The following is a 22,795-nucleotide window of genomic DNA, read 5'->3' as shown; positions in this document are numbered from 1 at the left end:
GCTGAGGTGTGAACGTCAATGCAAATTCAACGATCAGAAGTACAACAAACAAAACAATTTATTTTAGTTATGACACCATTACAATACATTTCTATGGATTCATAGCACCTAATGGTATTGAACAAATGGCCAAGTAAAGCCGTTCATCTGAAGTGAATAGTCGTGGCTGGAAATGTACAATATATAACCAATTCAACACCGACTACTTCCTAGGACCTAGAATGTGATAAAGAAATAAATGCTCTGCAGGAGGGATCGCTGACCAGGTTTGGTCCAACCAGTCCTTGTAGCTTAGACTTTGGACAGAGTTGTTTGCATTTCTGTGCTGGCTTTATTCCAGCAGAGAATGAGCTGACTGTTCATATTCAAAATGTGTACTGGGAAGTCATGGGTGAATTAAGTTCATTCAGCAGATATAAATATAAAGTAAATCAGTGCATTTTGTGATCAAAGCAATGTGTGAATGTAAGATTTGGGTAAGAGCTGTAAAATATATTGATACATACAGTTGATATATAGCGAACAAACACAGACCACAGTTTGCACAGTGGCTCTTATGTGCGAACACGATGTAAAGCTGAATAATACTGAATGTTAAGAGCAAAAACCTCAACCAAACCTAATTTACAATTGGTTGAGGGTCAGTATTAGTGAAGTGGCATTAGCACTTATACCTGAATAAAACAAACACTTTTTAAAAAACGTAATAACTGAAGCAGTACACTTAATCATTTGATTAATAACTGAAGCAGTGTGTACACACACAGGCATCTTTGGTTGTTTCAGCTGTATGTTCTTGGTATGGTCAGTTAAACATTTGGTGTATAATTATAGCTGAGGTAATAAGTTAGAGAGCATATCAAATGGGACAAACAATTAAAAAGGGCATTTACATGTATATTTCATATCGCTGCTGACTTTTTCTTAACACGGCACACTTGCTCTCCACTTGAAGCGTTCACACAGTCCTTCAGTCCTCACAAGCCAAGGTTCGGGGGAGTAGAATAAAGCTGCCCCATAGATGCTGATCTACGGTTAGTTTTGTGTTTCGGCTTCATGGCTACAGTTAGGAATTGGGGAGGGTAAGCTAAACCTAGATCTGTGCCTAAGACCAAAGGCAATAACAACCTGAATTGTGTTTGGCAGGGGGGTATGGTCACAGGAAATGACATCACAGGGTCAACGGAGACTTAAGGTGAGCCAGGTCACAGGTTCTTCATGCAGACCTGACAGCGGCTGATGCGTGAGAGGAGCTGGCCTGCTTTCAGGGTCTCTGAGGCAGGCTCTGCCTGGAAGGACTGTTCCATGGAGCTGAGCCAGAAGCTGTGTTTGTTGGCGAAGTAGTGGCAGGTGCCCTTGGCCCCGTTACACTCGATGAAGGGCGTGGTACGGAAGTCCTCCAGACAGGAACCAGGAGACGACAGAGACTGACCCCCACCCTCGTCACCTGCTGCCGTGTGCTGGGGGGAAAGGGGGATGAGAGGGAGGGGTAAGAGGTTGTATGAACACTGATACGAACATCATATTCAACTTCCTACCTATGGCATTTATATTCCCTGACGTGAAAGCACTGAACAGATTAAAGCAAATTCCCAGTAGGCTTCAATCATATTGCTTTCACCTGTCCTGCGTTTTCAGATCAGTAGAGATGAAGAATGGGAGACAAGGAGAGGAGGACACTTCAGATCGTGTAGAAAAGGAAGCAAAGAGACTCACCATGAGGAAGGAGTAGCCAATCCACAAGCTGCGCCAGCCAGCAGGGCATTGTGGGATGGTGATATCCTGGCTGTGCACGGCGATGGCGACAGACGGAGCTTCGCACACAGAGCAGCGGCTGATGTAGGGTTTGATATCACCTTCCTCCACGGGCATCATGGGAAGGGGCGCGGTGGTGGACAGCCAATAGGATTTGTCGTTGCGGCTGGCGTAGTAGCAGACGTCTCCGGGGTTGCAGTACAGGAAGGGCATGGTGTTGAAACGAGGGAGGCAGGAGCCCGCCAGACCTGGGATCAACAGATCAATTCAATCAACCATTTAACCAATAAATGTATTCATTTAAAATGATGACACTGAGCTACAGCCACTACAGGCAAATTTGAGACATCCTTACTTGTTCTATCTGCCAATCCAATCAAATCTGAATAGATACGAGTATAACCCAATAATCATGTGGTGTTTATTTCAATTTCCTGTCTTTTCGTTTTTCTTATATATCTCACCTAGGTCCTGGTTGTGGGCCTTCTCCTGGCCCTCGAAGTACAGCAGACTGTAGCCGTCCCACAGCTTCGACATGCCCACGGGGCACATGGGGGTCTGCTCTGATTGGCTGTGCTTCACCAGCAGGTATCCCACGCTCACACTGCGGCCCGGCATGCCATGCAACCCTGTAGTACCTGGGTTACCACGGTGACCTAGGGGTCAGACAGAGAGAGAGGTTCAAATGCATCTGTGCGTAATATACACAATATGTGCAATGTTTTTGTCTATGTTTTTTTTTCTAAATGTTTGTGTGGTTAAAATGTATTTACATTAAAAACATAACATTTCTGGGTCTAATAAATCACACCACTATAAAAACAGTAAATGGAATACTGGATTTAATTTGTTTCAGATCAGCATCCTAAAATCCCTTTATCAGTAAGCTAATTACAGAATGAATAATCACTACAGGCCATGGGTCATTTCTCTCATAATACACTAGTGGCTCATTCAGACCAATAACACTCTTTGATCCAAACGCTTTGGGGGAAACCAGCTCCCCATCTCCGTCTCTTAATCCAGGCCTGAGTGCTGTAATTCTAATATGCCCCGTTTCCCTGGCACACCTGCCATACTGTACCTACCTTCCATGCCCTGCAGACCAAGATGGCCCCTCCCTCCAACATTCCCACGGTACCCAGGGGTACCTGGTCTGCCACCCACCCCTGGCATACCCTTCTGCCCCTGGGGCCCGAAGTAGCCTGGAGGGGGAGATGGGGAATAGGGGTAAGGTTTAAGGGGTAAGGAAGTAGGAATATGGGGGGAAAAAATGTCAGAGAAAAGTTAGCTAATCCCACAGAAGCAACTGTATATAGAACAGTCTATTTTATTGACAACAACACAACACTGTAACTCATTCTCCTACCTGGATCTCCAGGGGGTCCTTTTGGGCCACTCTCCCCTCGTACCCCCTCTGGTCCTCGGATACCCTGAGGACCTGGAGCACCCCTCTCTCCTGGCATCCTGGGGGGTAGTGGGGCTGGGCCCTGGTTACCTGGGGCTCCTGGATAACCTGCAGGACCAGACCAGGCCACACACAGTTTGTACATGAGAAACAGGCAACTTTCATTATAATGTAGGTGATTTTCAGGTGAATTATAGTGATGTGGAGAGTGATATCAAACAGAGTGAGATGACATCCTTACCTGTGAGTCCAGTACTTCCCTTTGGGCCGGAAGGACCTCGGTCTCCTTGGAAACCAGACCTACCAGGAAATCCCATCATCCCTTGATCTCCCTTCACACCTTTGCGACAAAAGCCATGGCTGTTACTTTTACTGTTTCAGTGAAAGGTTAAACAGCTCAATATTCCCTGTCAGCTCAATATTCCCTGTCTGTCAAAAGTGAAACAGATAACAAAACATAATTCTGGATTGTATTTTGGAATTTCTCCTCTATACTATAATCTATACTATAATCCTACACTCTTATGAAAAAGGGTTCCAAAAGGATTCTTCGGATTTCACCATAGGGTAACCCTATTTGGTTCCATGTAGGAATTCCAAAATGTAGGAATTCCAAAACAGAATCCAGAATGATGTTTTGTTATCCTACGGGGACAGCCAAAGAACCCTTTTAGGTTCTAGATAGCATCTTTTGTTCTAAGAGTATATGATCCGTACCTTTCTTCCCAGACACTCCGCTCTGTCCTTTGTATCCTGATGGTCCCTGATCCCCCTGCTTTCCTTTCAGACCAGGGAATCCAGTGACGCCATACTGGCCAGCTAAACCCTTCTCTCCATACGGAGAGGGCTCACCAGGGAAACCACGGGGCCCAGGGTAACCTGCAAAACAAAACAAGCATTATTAGCACACCAAATACACACACAAAACACTTCACACACTACACATCCCAGAGGATTAAAAACTGTCAGTTAATCTACTCTAAATCTACACATTCCACTCCGTCATTGTCTACTCCACCTGGCAGTCCTTTGGGTCCAGGGAAGCCAGGGTCTCCTGATGGTCCAGGTCTGTCTGAGGTGCCCTGTGGCCCTTGGGGGCCCTGAAACCCTGGGGGTCCCACCTGGCCCTGGTCACCTGAGGAAAAGAAGAGAAGAGGGAGGTCTTAGACACTATAAAACACAAAATGTCCTCCAAACTTTGTAACAAAAAGATACAATGTTTCTTTAGGAGCAGTGACTAACCTGGTTGTCCTTGAACTCCCTTCAAACCCAGCGATCCGGGTGTCCCGACCTCAGAGTTGGGTATACCTGTCTCTCCCCTCGCTCCCTTAGCACCGGGGTCACCTGGGGTTCCAAAGTTATCCTGACCTGGAAGTCCAGGGATGCCCTTCTGACCCTTCAGCCCATCCAATCCGAATATACCCTTTAGTCCCGGGAAACCTGCAGAGAGGAGCAGATCAAACACAGTGTTAAGGCAAAGGTTTTTTGTGTGTGTGTGTGTGTGTGTGTGTGTGTGTGTGTGTGTGTGTGTGTGTGTGTGTGTGTGTGTGTGTGTGTGTGTGTGTGTGTGTGTGTGTGTGTGTACCTCTCTGACCAGGGATGCCTGGTTGTCCATGTTTGCCTGATTCTCCGGGGATCCCAGGCCATCCCTTCGTACCCTGGTTGCCTGGAAACCCTTGTTGACCATCAGATCCTGGAGACAACAACCACAGAGAGTCAGACAGGTAACAGTCAGACACAGGCAATGAATGACACTCATTCTAATAATGTGAGCAACAGGGCAGGAAGTCAAGTCTCTTACCTATAGGTCCTCCTGTGCCAGGTTCACCTGGCATGCCCTTCATCCCCTCAATACCATGGAAACCTCCACCGCCCCTGTCTCCCAGATTCCCAATGTAGCCCTTCTGACCTGTAGGGAGAGACGAGGGCATCAGGAACACTGTTACCATGGTAACACTTCTCAGAGAGCATCTTAAGTAGACTCATTTTCTTCATCTGCACTGATCTGATAACATAGAATAGGTAAAAGCAATATGGTGGAGGCCTACCAGGTATTTGCTCTCACCAGTCCATGCAGATGTAGGATCTTAATTTGACCAGTTTTGAAGCAGGAGTAAAATAATCCTGAAGCAGGATGATTAGATTATACATATATACAGTACCAGTCAAAAGTTTGGACACACCTACTCATTCAAGGGTTTAACTTTATTTTTACTATTTTCTACATTGTAGAATAATAGTGAAGACATCAAAACTATGAAATAACACATATAGAATCATGTAGTAACCAAAAAAGTGTTAAACAATTCAAAATATATTTTTGATTTTAGATTCTTCAAAGTAGCCGCCCTTTGCCTTGATGACAGCTTTGCACATCCTTGGAATTCTCTCAACCAGCTTCACCTGGAATGCTTTTCCATCAGTCTTGAGTTCCCACATATGCTGAACACTTGTTGGCTGCTTTTCCTCCACTCTGTGGTCCAACTCATCCCAAACCATCTCAATTAGGGTGAGGTTGGATGATTGTGGAGGCCAGGTCATCTGATGCAGCACTCCATCACTCTCCTTCTTGGTCAAATAGCCCTTACACAGCCTGGAGGTGTGTTGGGTTATTGTCCTGTTGAAAAACAAATGATAGTCCCACTAAGCGCAAACCAGATGGAATGGCGTATCGCTGCAGAATGCTGTGGTAGCCATGCTGTTTAAGTGTGCCTTCAATTCTAAATAAATCAGTGCAAAGTACAGATTTCCACCGGTCTAATGTCCATCGCTCGTGTTTCTTGGCTCAAGCAAGTCTCTTCTTCTTATTGGTGTCCTTTAGTAGTGGTTTCTTTGCAGCAATTCGACCATGAAGGCCTGATTCACGCAGTCTCCTCTGAACAGTTGATGTTGAGATGTGTCTGTTACTTGAACTCTGTTCAAGCATGTATTTGAGCTGCAATTTCTGAGGCTGGTAACTCTAATGAACTTATCCTCTGCAGCAGAGGTGAAAAATAATACAATGGCGCCGGAGGAGATGGATGCTGTTTTACGGTCTCCTAACCAATTGTGCTATTGTGTGTGTTTTTTCACGTTATTGTAGCTTATTTTATACATAATGTTCCTGCCACCGCCTCTTATAATTGAAAATAACTTCTAGATATCAGGACAGCGATTACTCACCTCGTACTGGACAAAGAGTTTTTCTTTAACGAGTCGGACACGAAGGATTTACTTCAGACACCCAACAAGGCCCAAATCCCTGAGATTCGCATGAGAAAGAGACTGAGATATCGGGGACGTAGTTCGGGATGCCTTGTAAGGATTCGACGGCGAATGGGTAATTTACCTCTACCATCAGTCCTATTGGCCAACGTACAATCACTGGATAACAAAATAGACGAACTACGATCATGTATATCCTACTAACGGGACATTAAAAACTGTAATATCTTATGTTTCACCGAGTCATGGCTGGCAGGGTTCACGCTGCATCGGCAAGATAGAACAGCCACTTCCGGTAAGACAAAGGGTGGCGGTCTGTGTATATTTGTAAACAACAGCTGGTGGACAAAATCTAATAGTAAGGACGTCTCAAGGTTTTGCTCACCTGAGGTAGAGTATCTCATGAGAAGCTGTAGACCACACTATTTACCAAGAGAGTTCTCATCTATATTCTTCGTAGCTGTCTATTTACCATCACAAACGGATGCTGGCACTAAGACCATGAGCTGTATACGGCCATACGCAAACAGGAAAACGCTCATCCAGAGGCGGTGCTCCTAGTGGCTGGGGACTTTAATGTAGGGAAACTTAAATCCTCTGGTGATGGGGAGGTTAATCCAGGCCCTGCAGTGCCTAGCTCCACTCCCACTTAAATCCGTTTTAGCTCATTTCTACCAGCATGTTAAATGTGCAACCAGAGGGAAAAAACTCTAGACCACCTTTACTCCACACACAGAGACACATACAAAGCTGTCCCTCGCCCTCCATTTGGCAAATCTGACCATAATTCTATCCTCCTGATTCCTGCTTACAAGAAAAAACTAAAGCAGGAAGCACCAGTGACTCGGTCAATAAAGAAGTGGTCAGATGACGCAGATGCTAAGCTACAGGACTATTTTGCTAGCACAGACTGGAATATGTTCCGGGATTCTTACAATGGCATTGAGGAGTACACCACATCAGTCACTGGCTTCATCAATAAGTGCATCGATGATGTTGTCCCCACAGTGACTGCACGTACATACCCCAACCAGAAGCCATGGATTATAGGCAACATCCGCACTGAGCTAAAGGGTAGAGCTGCCGCTTTCAAGGAGCGAGACTCTAACCCGGAAGCTTATAAGAAATCACGCTATGCCCTCTGACGAACCATCAAACAGGCAAAGTGTCAATACAGGACTAAGATTGAATCCTACTACACCGGTTCTGACGCTCGTCGGATGAGCTTGCAAACTATTACAGACTACAAAGGGAAGAACAGCCGCGAGCTGCCCAGTGATACGAGCCTACCAGATGAGCTAAATTACTTCTATGCTCGCTTCGAGGCAAGCAACACTGAAGCATGCAAGGGAGCATCAGCCGTTCCGGACGACTGTGTGATCACGCTCTCCGTAGCCAATGTGAGTAAGACCTTTAAACAGGTCAACATTCACAAGACCGCAGGGTCAGACGGATTACCAGGACGTGTACACTACGAGCATGACCTGACCAACTGGCAAGTGTCTTCACTGACATTTTCAACCTGTCCCTAACTGAGTCTCTAATACCAACATGTTTCAAGCAGACCACCATAGTCCCTGTGCCCAAGAACACTAAGGTAACCTGCCTAAATGACTACAGACCCCGTAGCACTCACGTCTGAACCCATGAAGTGCTTTGAAAGGCTGGTCATGGCTCACATCAACACCATTATCCCAGAAACCCTAGACCCACTCTAATTTGCATACTGCCCCAACAGATCCACAGATGATGCAATTTCTATTGCACTCCGCAATGCCCTTTCCCACCTGGAAAAAAGGAACACCTATGTGAGAAGGCGATTCATTGACTACAGCTCAGCGTTCAACACCATGCTACCCTCAAAGCTCATCACTAAGCTAAGGACCCTGGGACTAAACACCTCCCTCTGCAACTGGATCCTGGACTTCCTGATGGGCCGCCCCCAAGTGGTAAGGGTAGGTAAGAACATGTCTGCCACGCTGATCCTCAACACGTGGGCCCCTCAGGGGTGCATGCTCAGTCCCCTGCTGTACGCCCTGTTCAATCATGACTGCATGGTCAGGCACGACTCCAACACCAACGACACAACAATGGTAGGCCTGATCACCGACAACGATGAGACAGCCTATAGGGAGGAGGTCAGAGACCTGGCAGTGTGGTGCCAGGATAACAACCTCTCTCTCAACGTGATCAAGACAAAGGAAATGATTCTCATTGACAGGGCTGTAGTGGAGCAGGTTGAGAGTTTCAAGTTCCTTGGTGTCCACATCACCAACAAACTATCATGGTCCAAACACACCAAGACAGTCATGAAGAGGGCACAACAAAGCCTATTCCCCCTCAGGAGAATGAAAAGATTTGGCATGGGTCCTCAGATCCTCAAAAAGTTCTACAGCTGCACCATCGAGAGCATCCTGACTGGTTGCATCACTGCCTGGTATGGCAACTGCTCGGCCTCCGACCGCAAGGCACTACAGAGGGTAGTGTGTACGGCCCAGTACATCACTAGGGCTAAGCTTCCTGCCATCCAGGACCTCTATACGAGGCAGTGTCAGAGGAAGGCCCTAAAAGTCTAGGTCCGAAAGACTCCCGAACAGCTAATCAAATGGATACCCAGACTATTTGCATTGTCCCCCCGCCTTCTTTTACGCTGCTGCTGCTCTTTGTTTATTATCTATGCATAGTCACTTTAATAACTCTACCTACATGTACATATTACCTCAATTACCTTGACTAACCTGTGCCACCACACATTGACTTTGTACCGGTACCCCCTGTATATAGCCTCGCTACTGTTCTTTTTTACGTATCTATTTTTTACTTAAGACCTATTTTTCTTAAAACTGCATTGTTGGTTAAGGGCTTGTAAGTAAACATTTCACTGTAAATGCTACACCTGTTGTATTCGGCGTATGTGACAAATACTATTTAATTTTATTTTATTTAACTCTGGGTCTTCCTTTCCTGTGGCAGTCCTCGTGACAGCCAGTTTCATCATAGGGCTTGACGGTTTTTGCTACTGCACTTGAAAAAACGTGAAAAGTTCTTGACATTTTCCGGATTGACTGACCTTCATGTCTTAACGTAATGACGGACTGTCATTTCTCTTTGCTTATTCTTGCCATAATATGGACTTGGTCTTTTACCAAATAGTGCTATCTTCTGTATACCACCCCAACTTTATCACAACACAACTGATCGGCTCAAATGCATTAAGAAGGAAAGAAATTCCACAAATGAACTTTTAACAAGGCACATCTGTTAATTGAAATGCATTCCAGCTGACTACCTCATGAAGCTGGTTGAGAGAATGTCAAGAGTGTGCAAAGCTGTCATCAAGGCAAAGGGTGGCTACTTTGCAGAATCTCAAATATAAAATATATTTTGATTTGTTATACACTTTTTTGGTTACTACATGATTCCATATGTGTTATTTCATAGTTTTGATGTCTTCACTATTATTCTACATTGTAGAAAATAGTAAAAATAAAGAAAAACCCTTGAATGAATAGGTGTGTCCAAACTTTTGACTGGTACTGTATATAAAGAAGTGATTATTTCTAACAGGAAATTAGTTTTGATAGGCTACAGCTATAGTTTAGGTGTGATATCTAGTGAGAGAAAGAAAACTGCGGGTTTTCAGTGAATTTATGTAAATCAAGAGACTCATTTGAATTTCCTGCGACAACAGAGTGATGAAATTAAGATACAACATCTGTAGTTCCTAGTGCAAATGAAGGAAGCCAGTCTGAATAAGTGACTCACCTGGAACCCCAGGGAAACCATCCTCCCCCCTCAGTCCTGTGGAACCGGGCATGTCGATTACGGCACCCCCCTCACCTGGAAAAGGAATCAATGACGTATTTCAGCAAGTACCTTTTACTACTCATTCTTTCTTCTGTGGAACTGTTAAATAGGCCTGGGACTTTAGCTTAGAGTCCAAGTGCTTAACAAAGAGTTTTGAACTGCTGGAAAGCGGAGTTTGGATGACTACTGGCGTCTACGGTACTGTACGTATCCATGAGTTTTGGGACGGACAGGGGGCGTCATACCTTTGACACCCTTCACTCCTGGATCTCCCGAGGATCCGTAGGCACCAGGGTTACCTTTATCCCCCTGAAAAACACACAGAGAGATACAGCATTAGATCGGACAGAGATGTCCATCTGTTCTAACCTGGTTGTTGAACATGTTTAGCATGAAAACTACAGGTGCAGGCTGCAGCAGAGACACAATAGGAACCAGACAACATGGGCTCACCCTGGGACCAGACATCCCGGGAAAGCCGCTGATTCCGTTTGATCCTGTCAGACCAGGCATTCCTTTTGGCCCCGGAAGTCCCTGCGCGCCTGGGTTGCCTTGGAAACCCTTCTCATCACTGGGGTCTCCAGGAACGCCGTGGTAGCCCTCCATTCCCGGAACACCGGGAAAACCTTTAGGACCTGTGGAAGAGAGAGAGGGAAGGTGAAGAGGGGATCGAATGAGACTAGTGAAATGAAAAGGAGGATGAGGAGGACAGAATGTGAATAAAGAAGAGAGGGGGGATAGGGAGTGCATGAAGCCTGAATATCCCTACTCGCCTCTGGGTCCAGTGAATCCGATCTGTCCTGTGGTTCCATCTTCTCCCTTTGTCCCCTTCATGTCTTTGATGATCTGACGAGGGATGTGGGGTTTCTCGCCAGTTGGACCCCTCAGACCACGGTCACCTAGGAGACAGCGGGGGTGAGAGTGAGGGTCAAATCAGATAAAAGGATCGAAAGAGAAAGTGAGGGACAGGGAAAGAGAGCAGTAGAGCACAGAAAGACACACAATTCTAATGGCAGTTCAGTCTCACCCTTTGAACCATAGTCGCCCATGTTTCCTTTCTGTCCAAATTCGCCGGGGTTGCCAGTCTCTCCTTTCTGTCCAGAGAAGCCCTTCAGGCCCGACACACCAGGCATTCCTCCAAACCCTGACATGCCACGAGACCCTTTGATACCTGGAACAGGAAGCGACATCTCAAGTCAGGAGGATAGTCCTCACATCAGCATCTAGTTATGATATACACTGCGTATACCAAACATTAAGAACACCTTCCTAATATTGAGTTGCACCCCTTTTGGATCTCAGAAAAGCCTCAATTCGTCGGGGCATAGACTCTACAATACTGGCCCATGTTGACTCTAATGCTTCCCACAGTTGTGTCAAGTTGGCTGGATGTTCTTTGGGTGGTGGACCATTCTTGATACACATTGGAAACTGTTGAGTGTGAAAAACCCAGCAGCGTTGCAGTTCTCGACACACTCAAACCGGTGCCCCTGGCACCTACTACCATATCCCGTTCAGAAAGGCACAAAAATATTTTGAATGGTACACATGTCTCAAGTGTCTCAATGTTTAAAAATCCTTCTTTAATCAGTCTCCTCCCCTTCATCTACACTAATTTAAGTGGATTTAATAAGTGACATCAATAAGGGATCAGAGCTTTCACCTGTATTCACCTGGTCAGTCTATGTCATGGAAAGAGCAGGTGTTCCTAATGTTTGTATACTCAGTGTATTTCATTCCTCACTGCAAAACTCTAGTGTGACATCACATCATCATATCAACTATTCATCAGAAAATGACATGTGGACTGTGAGAGTATGACCATATATGACCACTAACTCTATAAGTAGAACATTGCACAGAACATGACTCCACTGTGTATAATAACTTACCCTTGAACCCTGGCAGGCCAGAGTGTCCTGTAGGTCCAGGCACTCCGGGGTCACCCTGGTCTCCGGTGTTTCCCTCAGCGCCCTGACTACCAAACTCCCCCAGTGTCCCCTTCAGTCCTATGGGCCCTGGTGTGCCAGGGTCCCCCTGATCACCCCTGTTTCCGCTCAAACCTGGAAGAGACACATACACAGTGTATTAGGTTTTATCTCTTTAAAGCAAACAGAAAAAAGTTAAGAAAGAGAAGTTAGTCAGTCATGTTTCTGACCTGGTTGTCCGGTGCTTCCTGTTGGTCCAGGGACACCAGCCTGTCCGGGTACACCTGGCCAGCCATACTTCCCAGCAGCTCCCGGTCCTCCTTGCTCCCCCTGCAGACCTGAAGGACCTACGTCGCCCTTGAACCCAATCATACCAGGCATGCCATCCATCCCTAAGAGAGAAGGGCAGAGAGAGGCCATTACAATAACTATACAGTGCATTCGGAAAGTATTCAGACCCCTTGACTTTTTCCACATTTTATTACATTACCGCCTTATTCTAAAATTGATTCGTGTTTTTGTCACCCATCTACACACACAATACCCCATAATGACAAAGTAAAAACAGGTTTTTAGATTTTTTTGCAAATGTATTAAAAATAAAAAACAGAAATATCAAATTTACATTTTAGTCATTTAGCAGACGCTCTTATCCAGAGCGACTTACAGTGGTGAATGCATACATTTGATACCTTTTTTCTCCGTACTGGTCCCCCGTGGGAATTGAACCCACAACCCTGGTGTTGCAAACACCATGCTCTACCAACTGAGCCACACGGGACCACAAATCAAACTTTATTTGTCATATGCGCCGAATACAAGCCCTTAATAACCAACAATGCTGTTCAAGAAAGTTAATAAAATATTTACCAAATAAAGTAAAGTAAAAAATTCTAAAAAGTAACACCATAAAATAACTATAATGAGGCTATATACAGGGGGTACCGGTACTGAGTCAATGTGCGGGGGTACAGGTTAGTGGAGGTAATTTGTACATGTAGGTAGGGGTAAAGTGACTATGCATAGATAATAAACAGCGAGTAGCAGCAGTGTAAAAACAAATAGGGGGGGGGGGTGTCAATGTATAGTCCGGGTGCCCATTTGATTAATTGTTCAGCAGTTGTATGGCTTTGGGGTAGAAGCTGCTAAGGAGCCTTTTGGTCCTAGACTTGGCGCTCCGGTACCGCTTGCCGTGCGGTAGCAGAGAGAACAGTCTATGACTTGGGTGACTTGAGTCTTTTACAATTTTTAGGGCTTTCCTCTGACATCGCCTAGTATATAGGTCCTAGATGGCAGGAAGCTTGGCCCCAGTGATGTACTGGGCCATACGCACTACCCTCTGTAGTGCGCCTTACGGTCAGATGCTGAGCAGTTGCCATACAACCGGTCATGATGCTCTTGATGCTGCAGCCATAGATTTTTTTGAGGATCTGGGGACCCATGCCAAATCTCCTGAGGGGAAAAGGTGTTGTCGTGCCCTCTTCCCAACTGTCTAGGTGTGTTTGGACCATGATAGTTTGTTGTTGATGTGGACACCAAGGAACTTGAAACTCTCGACCTGCTCCACTACAGCCCTGTCAATGTAAATGGGGGCCTGTTCGGCCCGCCTTTTCCTGTAGTCCACGATCAGCTCCTTTGTCTTGCTCACGTTGAGGGATAGGTTGTTATTCTGGCACCACACTGCCAGTCCTCTGACCTCTCCTATAGGCTGTCTCATCGTTGTAGGTGACCAGGCCTACCACTGCTGTGTTGTCAGCAAACTTAATGATGGTGTTGGAGTCGTGTTTGTCCACACAGTCGTGGGTGAACAGGGAGTACAGCAGGGGACTAAGCACACACCCCTGAGGGGCCCCAGTGTTGATGATCAGCGTAGCAGACGTGTTGTTGCCTACCCTTACCACTTGGGAGAGGCCCGTCAGGAAGTCCAGGATCCAGTTGCAGAGGGAGGTGTTTAGTCTCAAAGTCTTTAGCATAGTGATGAGCTTTGTGGGTACTATGGCGTTGAACGCTGAGCTGTAGTCAATGAACAGCATTCTCACATAGGTGTTCCTTTTGTCCAAGTGGGAAAGGACAGTGTGGAGTGTGATTGAAATTGCATCATCTGTGGATTTGTTGGGGCGGTATGCGAATTGGAGTGGGTCTAGGGTATCTGGGATGATGCTGTTGATGTGAGCCATGACCAGCCTTTCAAAGCACTTCATGGCTACCGACGTGAGTGCTACGGGGCGGTAATCATTTAGGCAGGTTACCTTCACTTCCTTGGGCACAGGGACTATGGTGGTCTGCTTGAAACATCTAGGGGAGAGGTTGAAAATGTCAGTGTCAACTTTCCAGTTGGTCCGCGCATGCTTTGAGCACACGTCCTGGTAATCCATCTGGCCCCGCGGCTTCGTGAATGTTGACCTGTTTAATGGTCTTGCTCACATCGGCTGCCGAGAGTGTTATCACATAGTCGTCCAGAACAGCTGGTGCTCTCATGCATGCGTCAGTGTTGCTTGCCTCGAAGCAAGCATAACAGACATTTAGCTCGTCTGATAGGCTCAAGACACTGGGCAGCTCGCGTCTGGGTTTCCCTTTGTAGTCCGTAATAGTTTTCAAGCCCTGCCACATCCGACGAGCGTCAGAGCCGATGTAGTAGGGTTCAATATATTTAAAAAATAATAATTTTGTACCCCCTTATTTTTAAATGTTTTATTTCGTGGTATCCAATTGGTACAGTAGTTACAGTCTTGTCTCATCGCTGCAACTCCCGTACGGACCCGGTAGAGGCGAAGGTTGAGAGCCGTGCGTCCTCCGAAACACAACCCAGCTAAGCCTCACTGCTTCTTGACACAACGCTTGAGTAACCCGGAAGCCAGCCGCCAATGTGTCGGAGGAAACACCGTACACCTGGCGACCGTGTCAGCGTGCATTGTGCACGGCCCGCCACAGGAGTCGCTAGAGTCCTTTAGGTGCCTTTTGGCAAACTCCAAGCGGGCTGTCATGTGCCTTTTACTGAGGAGTGGCTTCCGTCTGGCCACTCTCCCATAAAGGCCTGTTTGGTGGAATGCTGCAGAGATGGTTGTCCTTCTGGAAGGTTCTCCCATCTCCACAGAGGAACTCTGGAGCTCTTTCAGAGTGACCAACGGGTTTTTGGTCACCTCCCTGACCAAGGCCCTTCTCCCCCGATTGCTCAGTTTGGCTGGGCGGCCAGCTCTAGGAAGAGTCTTGGTGGTTCCAAACGTCTTCCATTTGAGAATGATGGAGGCCACTCTGTTCTTGGGATCTTCAATGCTGCAGAAATTTTTTTGCAACCTTTCCCCAGATCTGTGCCTCGACACAATCCAGTCTTGGAGCTCTACTGACAATTCCTTTGACCTCATGGCTTGGTTTTTGCGCTGACATGCACTGTCAACTGTGGGACCATATATAAATCATGTCCAATCAATAACATTTACCACAGGTGTACTCCAATCAAGTTGTAGAAACATCTCAAGGATGATCAATGGAAACAGGATGCACCTGAGCTCAAATTTCGAGTCTCTTAGCAAAGGGTCTGAATGCTTATGTAAATAATGAATTTCTGTTTTTATTTCTAATGCATTTGCAAAAAATTCTAAAAACTTGTTTTTGCTTTGTCATTAAGGGGTATTATGTGTAGACTGATGAGGCAAAAAAATGATTTAATCAATTTTAGAGTAACGCTGTAAAGTAACAAAATGTGGAAAAAGTGAAGGGGTCTGAATACTTTCCAAATGCACTCTTGAAAAGGTGGAGAAATTGTAGTTTTTCATTTTGCAGATTTGTTATGGTATTAGTACCCACCTGGGTAGCCCTCGTTTCCAGGCTCTCCGCTGAACCCTTTAGGTCCCTGCTCTCCAGGAAGACCCACTTCTCCAGGTTGTCCGGTCGACGCTCCCCAGATCTCCCCGTGAGGTCCCTTCTCTCCTGGCTCCCCGTTCCGACCATGTTTACCTGGCAGACCTTGGGTTCCAGAATTACCCTTTGAGCCGGGCTGACCCAAGTCTCCATGGAGGCCCCTAAAACCTGGGAGAGAGGACCAGACCCTTAGAACTACCAGCAGTATTAAAGCACTAGGGGCGGATTCCGACCAAAGTTAAGTTTGTGTAAACGTAATTCCCTTCTTATGCACTTTTCTCTCTGTGTATTCTGACCTAGAACGTAAGCATGAGAATAGCATGCTATTCACAAGCTATTTGATTGGGGTGGTGATTGAATAACTGAAGGTGTGGTGTAGGTGTGTCTACAGATATTCTGACCTTGACTTCATTCCGTAATAATTCCACCACCTTCACGTGCAAGGAAACCATGAATAATGTCTAGCGAACCTACCTGTTCCAAGTGGAAAAAGCATCTACTTTCTTCCTATAGAAATAACACCACTAACCATGCACTGTCATTTACAACTTGATAAGAGCTATTGGTAAGAGCAAGGTAAATGAGTTATCCATTTGGATAAGGGAATTATAAATAGAAATTACACTTGTTTTAGATCTGTTTTACCTTATAATTGCTGGAGACAAATGTGAAACCAGTCATATGGCAGCAAACTGAAGCATATCAACATATCAACTTTCCCATAGTAAAGTTTATTAAATGCTGTGCCATTATGCAGCATTTAAATTGTACAGCCTTTTAACTTGCAGGGATGGGCACTCTGGAATGTCTAAATTATAGGCTACCCCGACCTTCTCTGTTTCCTATTTCTATCATGTTAAATATTAGCCACTATCAGTATCGACCATCAGTAGGCCTAATAACCACACATATTCAACTGCCAATTTACTGTTAGTTCCCTTCAGTTGGTATACCTTATCATTCCATTTTATTTCATTGTTTCGTTTACCTTCATTTGCTTCCTCTGTAAACGGCGTCACGGCCGTATGGTTGTTGGTGAGAATCATTAGTAACAGCTCATAATATATCTTTTTTAAAGACATATACGCTAATTAAATCATTATGGAGCGGAGCGCAGACCATAGCTGTAACAGTTTGAACCCGATGGTTAGTGCAGGCAATAGATGAGGGTATATCCTACTAATTTACAGTATTCTCCCTATTATAATTTGATGTACACTAATCTTCCAACATTACTATGGGTTGAAGAACTGAATATGGCAACTTTCAGAACCACTGTATTTTTGATTCATCAATATATTTTGTGCATAAAGTCTCTCCAAGCCTGTTTTTTTATGATTCATAAATACTTTCCTAACCCTAAATAATCTACAAGATCAGAGTATTTTGAAATGTACCAATTGGTGCTGAAACGGAGAAGAATATGCATATATTTAGATGGATTTCTTTCATTGATCCTTATATTCTGAACCCATTCTTTCAATATATTCTCGCGAATCTGTCGATTCGGGACACCGTACTTAAAGGGATGGCTTAAGATAAATGTACTGAAAACCCTTTTGAATGAAAACTCCACCAGAAAATCTGTTGGCCAGCAAATGGGAGGGTTTTCAGCATTTGAATGAAATGTATTCAGAGAGCAAAAGGTAGCCACACCTACAGAGCACGTTACGTGACTGAATAATGTATGTCTGAATACCAAATACTGAGAAATGTGTAGGAAAGTCGTGCGTAGGAAAGGCGCAAATGTTCCAAGTCTGAATCGGTCCCTAGGCCTAAGTGCATCCATTACAAGTGGGAGTAAATGTACATGTGATCTGCTCTGATGCTATGTGTATAATACACGCTCTAGAATGCCCTTCAAGCCAATCAGAAACGAGTATTCAACAATGCCATGGTATTTACACAGGCAGCCCAATTCTGATCTTTTTCCCAGTAATTGGTCTTTTGACCAATCAGATCAGCTCTTTCGCCATTGTAAACACAGCCATAGACTAGTATAACAGTTAAAGCAGCAAAATCATCACCTGGATATCCTGGTGACCCTCCTCTGCCTTGATCTCCAATCTCTCCTTTGGCCCCGTTATCTCCAAGTAGACCTGTTGATCCTTTTTGACCTGGGAGACCTGAAGCACAGACAAAAGGACATACAGGAAGCTAGACATCAATTTGGATCTTGACAGGAAAAAACAGGGCATATGACACATGTTCTGTTTTGCATTCTAAAAGCTAAAAGCTTACCTAGGAAACCTTCTAACCCGTGGGGTCCTGGTGGTCCTGGCATACCGGGTGGTCCAGGTATGGCATCGCAATCACCTGAGTAAAAAAATAACACAGAGATTGTATCAACAATTACTAGAAGAACGGTTCTCACAGCAGCCATTTTGGATCTGCTGCTTCACTGCTCTACTGCACACTTCAGTGGTTTTTGCCTGCTTTTTGCATTGGTTCGACAATATAGTTGCTCAGTGTGGATTGTGAATCAGAGCATAGCAAAAATAAAATAACATACATATTAGCCAACTAACTGAAGATGAGACTATAAGGGGAGAAACCAGTTACAAAAACACCATTAAAAAACCTGCATTTAACTCTAACTCTATACACAGTGACTGGAAGCTAACCCAAGACACAAAGGCTATGGAAGCAAAGCACCAGTCGTGAAGTAGAGTAACTTGATCAAAATGCTGCTAGTCCAGCTACCTGTGATGTCATTCTGTTCTCCATCTCCTCTCGGACTACAGCCAGACCCTCCTTTCAATGGCAATGAGAGAGAGATTGGAGAGAGAGCGATAGAAAGAAAAAGAGATGCATTCGAAATAAGGGTTAGAAAAAGTTCAAGCATGATCTCAAACATGTACTGTTGTGGCTGGATTGAGGGATGCAGACGGACTGCATCAGGGCCCGTCTGGAGAGAGAGGTGAGGAAAGATGAAGGTGGAAGAATCATTTCGATCATGGACACAAGGGTATAAGAACTTCTCACACACCCCCATTCATGACAAGGCCTTGGAGTCCACAACTGCAACTAGTCTTTCTGTTGTTCCCACAAATAGCGGAAGTGGAGAGAGATAAAAGGAGAGGAAGAGAGAGAGAGACAGAGAGAGAGAGAAAAGAGAAAGAAGGATAGATAGGGACGGAGTGAATGCACAAGAGATAAAGACAGAAGGAGAGGGTGATTGGGGAAGAGAGGGAGAGAGTGAGAGACAGAAGGAGTCAGAGTGACTGGGAAAGAGAGAGAGAGAGAGAGAGAGAGAGAGAGAGAGAGACAGAAGGAGAGAGTGATTGGGAAAGAGAGGGAGAGAGAGAGACAGATGGAGAGAGTGATTGGGAAGAGAGAGAGAGAGAGAGAGAGAGAGAGAGAGAAAGAGACAGAAGAGGGAGAGGGTAACACACCTGGATCTCCAGCTCGACCTTTGATACCAGCATGACCCCGCTCCCCATCATCGCCTTGCAACCCTCGGACCCCTTTAGTGGCACCTAGAACCTGCCCTGGTTCTCCCATCTGTCCCAACAACCCAGGCAGACCCGGCCGGCCCTGATAACCCTTTTCTCCAGTGAGCCCAGCAGGTGCATCTCCCTAGAACAGAGAACACAGGATAAATAAATTCAGAACATATCCCTCAGTGTTATGCTAAAGATCTACACAGCTGCATTGACTTAAACAGCTATTATTATCAATAAAAAAATAAAGTAGATATCTAGTGCTTATAATGTTTGAATAGGTTATATACAGTATATGCAGTATATCTGAAAGTAAGTGGGGACACTGTGAGGTGGGAAAGAGAGACTGTACACTCTTAGAAAAAGGGTTCCAAAGGGGTTCTTTGGCTGTCCCCATAGGAGCACCCTTTTTGGTTCCAGGTAGAACCCTTTTTGGTTCCAGTTAGAACCCTTTTGGTTTCCATGTAGAACCCTCTGTGCAAAGGGTTCTACGTGGAACCCCAAAAGGTTATACCTGGAACCATAAAGATTCTACCTGGAACCAAAAATGATTCTTCAAAGGGTTCTCCTATGGCGACAGCCGAAGAACCCTTTTAGGTTCTAGATAGCGTGTTTCTTTCGATGAGTGTAGGGAGTTCTTACTGAAGGACCACGATTCCCAGGGAATCCATTGATCCCACTGGGCCCAGGGAAGCCCTGCATTCCTGGGTCACCTGTCGCACCTGGGTCTCCTGGGTCACCGGCATATCCTGTAGAGTTCCCACACAAACACACTAGTTTACACATACACTTACACCAGTGGAGGCTGATGAGGGGAGGATGGCTCATAATAATGGCTGGAATGGAGCAAATAGAATGGTATGAAACACACGGATGTATCTGATACCATTCCATCAATTCCGCTCCAGTTATTACCACGAGCCCGTTGAGCCGTTCTAACAATTAAGGTGCCACCCACCTCCTGTGACTGACATGCATAATGGTGTGTCACACTCACCACTGTATAAAGGCTGTACAAGTGTGTGAAAAGAAAGTGAATAAGAATACTTCACCTTTCTCTTTGGCCTGAATTAACTCGCCCTTCCTGCCCTTTGGACCCGGTTGTCCTGTGGCACCAGGGAACCCCTGATGAGGAGGGAGAGAGGGGGGCATAGAGTAAGGGATTAGGAAGCCAGTGAGAGACAATTTGATGGACAAGTTAAGAAAGACAAGGGTGTTTATGATGAATGTTGCCCTATTGTAAGTTTCAAGTTTTATTAGTTGTATGTACGGGATACACATGCTATACACCGTCCAAAGAAATGTTTACTTGCAGGTTCCTTCTCGACAACAAGAAATAATACGAACATAGAGTAAATGCCTCAGTAGCATAGAATAAACATTTTAGCATAAGTATAATACAAAAAATACTCTATTTATAGTCTAATATTTACACATGTTTTGGGGAAGAGGGGATTGGGGGGCAAGTGTTTAAATTGTGGAGTATTTAGCAATCATAATACGTCTGGTAGCAGCTGTTATGGTGTGTGTGTAGCATTAATGTATATGTGCGTATGTCTGTGTGTGTGGGTGTGTGAGTGAGTGCATGTTTGTTGTGAGGTAGATGTTGTCAAGCTAAGGTGGTGTTAATTGTTCTTACAGGCAGTCCGATGACACCTCTGGGTCCTGGCTCTCCTGACTCTCCCTGCTGACCAACCTCGCCACTCATTCCAGGGTCGCCTTGGCTACCATCAGGGCCGGGCAGGCCCGGAGGGGAATGGACAATGTTGCACTCGCACAACCCGTGATCACCTAAAACACACACATTCCGATCAGCTATACTGTAACACATAACGTGATCAAAGTGCAGAAATACGCATTACGTTGTGAACACGTACCTTTCAGTCCTTTTCTTCCCGCAGAGCCTGGCCGCCCTCTCGGCCCTGAAAATCCCTTGTAGAAGTCCGCCCCTGTAGATATTAAGACATACACACACTCCACAACAATCCTTAAAGTAACTGTCCAGTAAAAATCTTACTTTTAAAAGTTAATATTCTGTCAACTCCCAAATAATTTAGTTGACTATACTTGTATTTGTAGCCAAACTATAAATTGGAGAGAAAAAACCCCACCTCAAACATGTATCTCATGCAGACCATTTAAAAAATGCTTGCTATTTCCTCATAGAACATGATGTCGGCTGAGCTAGCCAATCAGCGGTCTACCCGCATTCATATTTTTATTGACTGGAATACACCCACATCATTCAAACACAGGAAAGCTTTTTAACATACTTAATAAAAATTTTCTATTATATTGGAATTAATGATATGTCATCTTTCACAGAAATCTGGAAACACTGGACAGTTACAGTGGGGGAAAAAAGTATTTGATCCCCTGCTGATTTTGTATGTTTGCCCACTTACAAAGAAAGGATCAGTCTATAATTGTAATAGTAGGTTTATTTGAACAGTGAGAGACAGAATAACAACAAAAAAATCCAGAAAAACACATGTCAAAAATTGTATAAAATGATTTGCATTTTAATAAGGGAAATAAGTATTTGACCCCTCTGCAAAACATGACTTAGTACTTGGTGGTAAAACCCTTGTTGGCAATCACAGAGGTCAGACGTTTCTTGTAGTTGGCCACCAGGTTTGCACACATCTCAGGAGGGATTTTGTCCCACTCCTCTTTGCAGATCTTCTCCAAGTCATTAAGGTTTCGAGGCTGACATTTGGCGACTCGAACCTTCAGCTCCATCCACAGATTTTCTATGGGATTAAGGTCTGGAGACTGGCTAGGCCACTCCAGGACCTTAATGTGCTTCTTCTTGAGCCACTCCTTTGTTGCCTTGGCTGTGTGTTTTGGGTCATTGTCATGCTGGAATACCCATCCACGACCCATTTCCAATGCCCTGGCTGAGGGAAGGAGGTTCTCACCCAAGATTTGACGGTACATGGCCCCATCCATCGTCCCTTTGATGCGGTGAAGTTGTCCTGTCCCCTTAGCAGAAAAACACCCCCAAAGCATAATGTTTCCACCTCCATGTTTGACGGTGGAGATGGTGTTCTTGGGGTCATAGGCAGAATTCCTCCTCCTCCAAACACGGCGAGTTGAGTTGATGTCAAAGAGCTCCATTTTGGTCTCATCTGACCACAACACTTTCACCAGTTGTCCTCTGAGTCATTCAGATGTTCATTGGCAAACTTCAGATGGGCATGTATATGTATTCTTGAGCAGGGGGACCTTGCGGGCGCTGCAGGATTTCAGTCCTTCACGGCGTAGTGTGTTACCAATTGTTTTCTTGGTGACTGTGGTCCCAGCTGCCTTGAGATCATTGACAAGATCCTCCCGTGTAGTTCTGGGCTGATTCCTCACCGTTCTCATGATCATTGCAACTCCACGAGGTG

General features: G+C 45.2%; 1 protein-coding gene across 2 annotated transcripts in view; it reads right to left on the bottom strand.

Moving 5' to 3' along the window:
• Positions 1 to 40: 40 nt before the first annotated feature.
• LOC106586671 (collagen alpha-2(IV) chain) overlaps positions 41 to 22,795 on the bottom strand; it is a 128,647-nt gene continuing 105,892 nt past the window's right edge. For both annotated transcript variants that reach the window (XM_014174188.2, XM_014174189.2), the window contains exons 21-47: positions 21,281 to 21,352; positions 21,043 to 21,194; positions 20,456 to 20,528; positions 20,046 to 20,152; positions 19,356 to 19,539; positions 18,664 to 18,714; positions 18,202 to 18,276; positions 17,988 to 18,086; positions 15,907 to 16,128; positions 12,333 to 12,494; positions 12,067 to 12,237; positions 11,202 to 11,345; positions 10,948 to 11,073; positions 10,628 to 10,809; positions 10,420 to 10,483; positions 10,133 to 10,207; positions 4,965 to 5,072; positions 4,749 to 4,856; positions 4,406 to 4,603; positions 4,182 to 4,298; positions 3,881 to 4,042; positions 3,405 to 3,503; positions 3,125 to 3,271; positions 2,844 to 2,960; positions 2,220 to 2,411; positions 1,717 to 2,003; positions 41 to 1,460 (exon numbers count right to left, since the gene is read on the bottom strand). In XM_014174188.2, the coding sequence (XP_014029663.2) occupies positions 1,206 to 1,460; positions 1,717 to 2,003; positions 2,220 to 2,411; positions 2,844 to 2,960; positions 3,125 to 3,271; positions 3,405 to 3,503; positions 3,881 to 4,042; positions 4,182 to 4,298; positions 4,406 to 4,603; positions 4,749 to 4,856; positions 4,965 to 5,072; positions 10,133 to 10,207; positions 10,420 to 10,483; positions 10,628 to 10,809; positions 10,948 to 11,073; positions 11,202 to 11,345; positions 12,067 to 12,237; positions 12,333 to 12,494; positions 15,907 to 16,128; positions 17,988 to 18,086; positions 18,202 to 18,276; positions 18,664 to 18,714; positions 19,356 to 19,539; positions 20,046 to 20,152; positions 20,456 to 20,528; positions 21,043 to 21,194; positions 21,281 to 21,352 (3,749 nt within the window). In that variant the 3' untranslated portion in view covers positions 41 to 1,205. The remainder of the gene's footprint in view (positions 1,461 to 1,716; positions 2,004 to 2,219; positions 2,412 to 2,843; positions 2,961 to 3,124; positions 3,272 to 3,404; positions 3,504 to 3,880; positions 4,043 to 4,181; positions 4,299 to 4,405; positions 4,604 to 4,748; positions 4,857 to 4,964; positions 5,073 to 10,132; positions 10,208 to 10,419; positions 10,484 to 10,627; positions 10,810 to 10,947; positions 11,074 to 11,201; positions 11,346 to 12,066; positions 12,238 to 12,332; positions 12,495 to 15,906; positions 16,129 to 17,987; positions 18,087 to 18,201; positions 18,277 to 18,663; positions 18,715 to 19,355; positions 19,540 to 20,045; positions 20,153 to 20,455; positions 20,529 to 21,042; positions 21,195 to 21,280; positions 21,353 to 22,795) is intronic.

Source organism: Salmo salar, chromosome ssa25, assembly GCF_905237065.1.
Source record: "Salmo salar chromosome ssa25, Ssal_v3.1, whole genome shotgun sequence".
Lineage (NCBI taxonomy): Eukaryota > Metazoa > Chordata > Actinopteri > Salmoniformes > Salmonidae > Salmo > Salmo salar.
The sequence above is the reverse complement of the archived record's forward strand: the minus strand, read 5'-3'. Positions and strand labels throughout refer to the sequence as shown.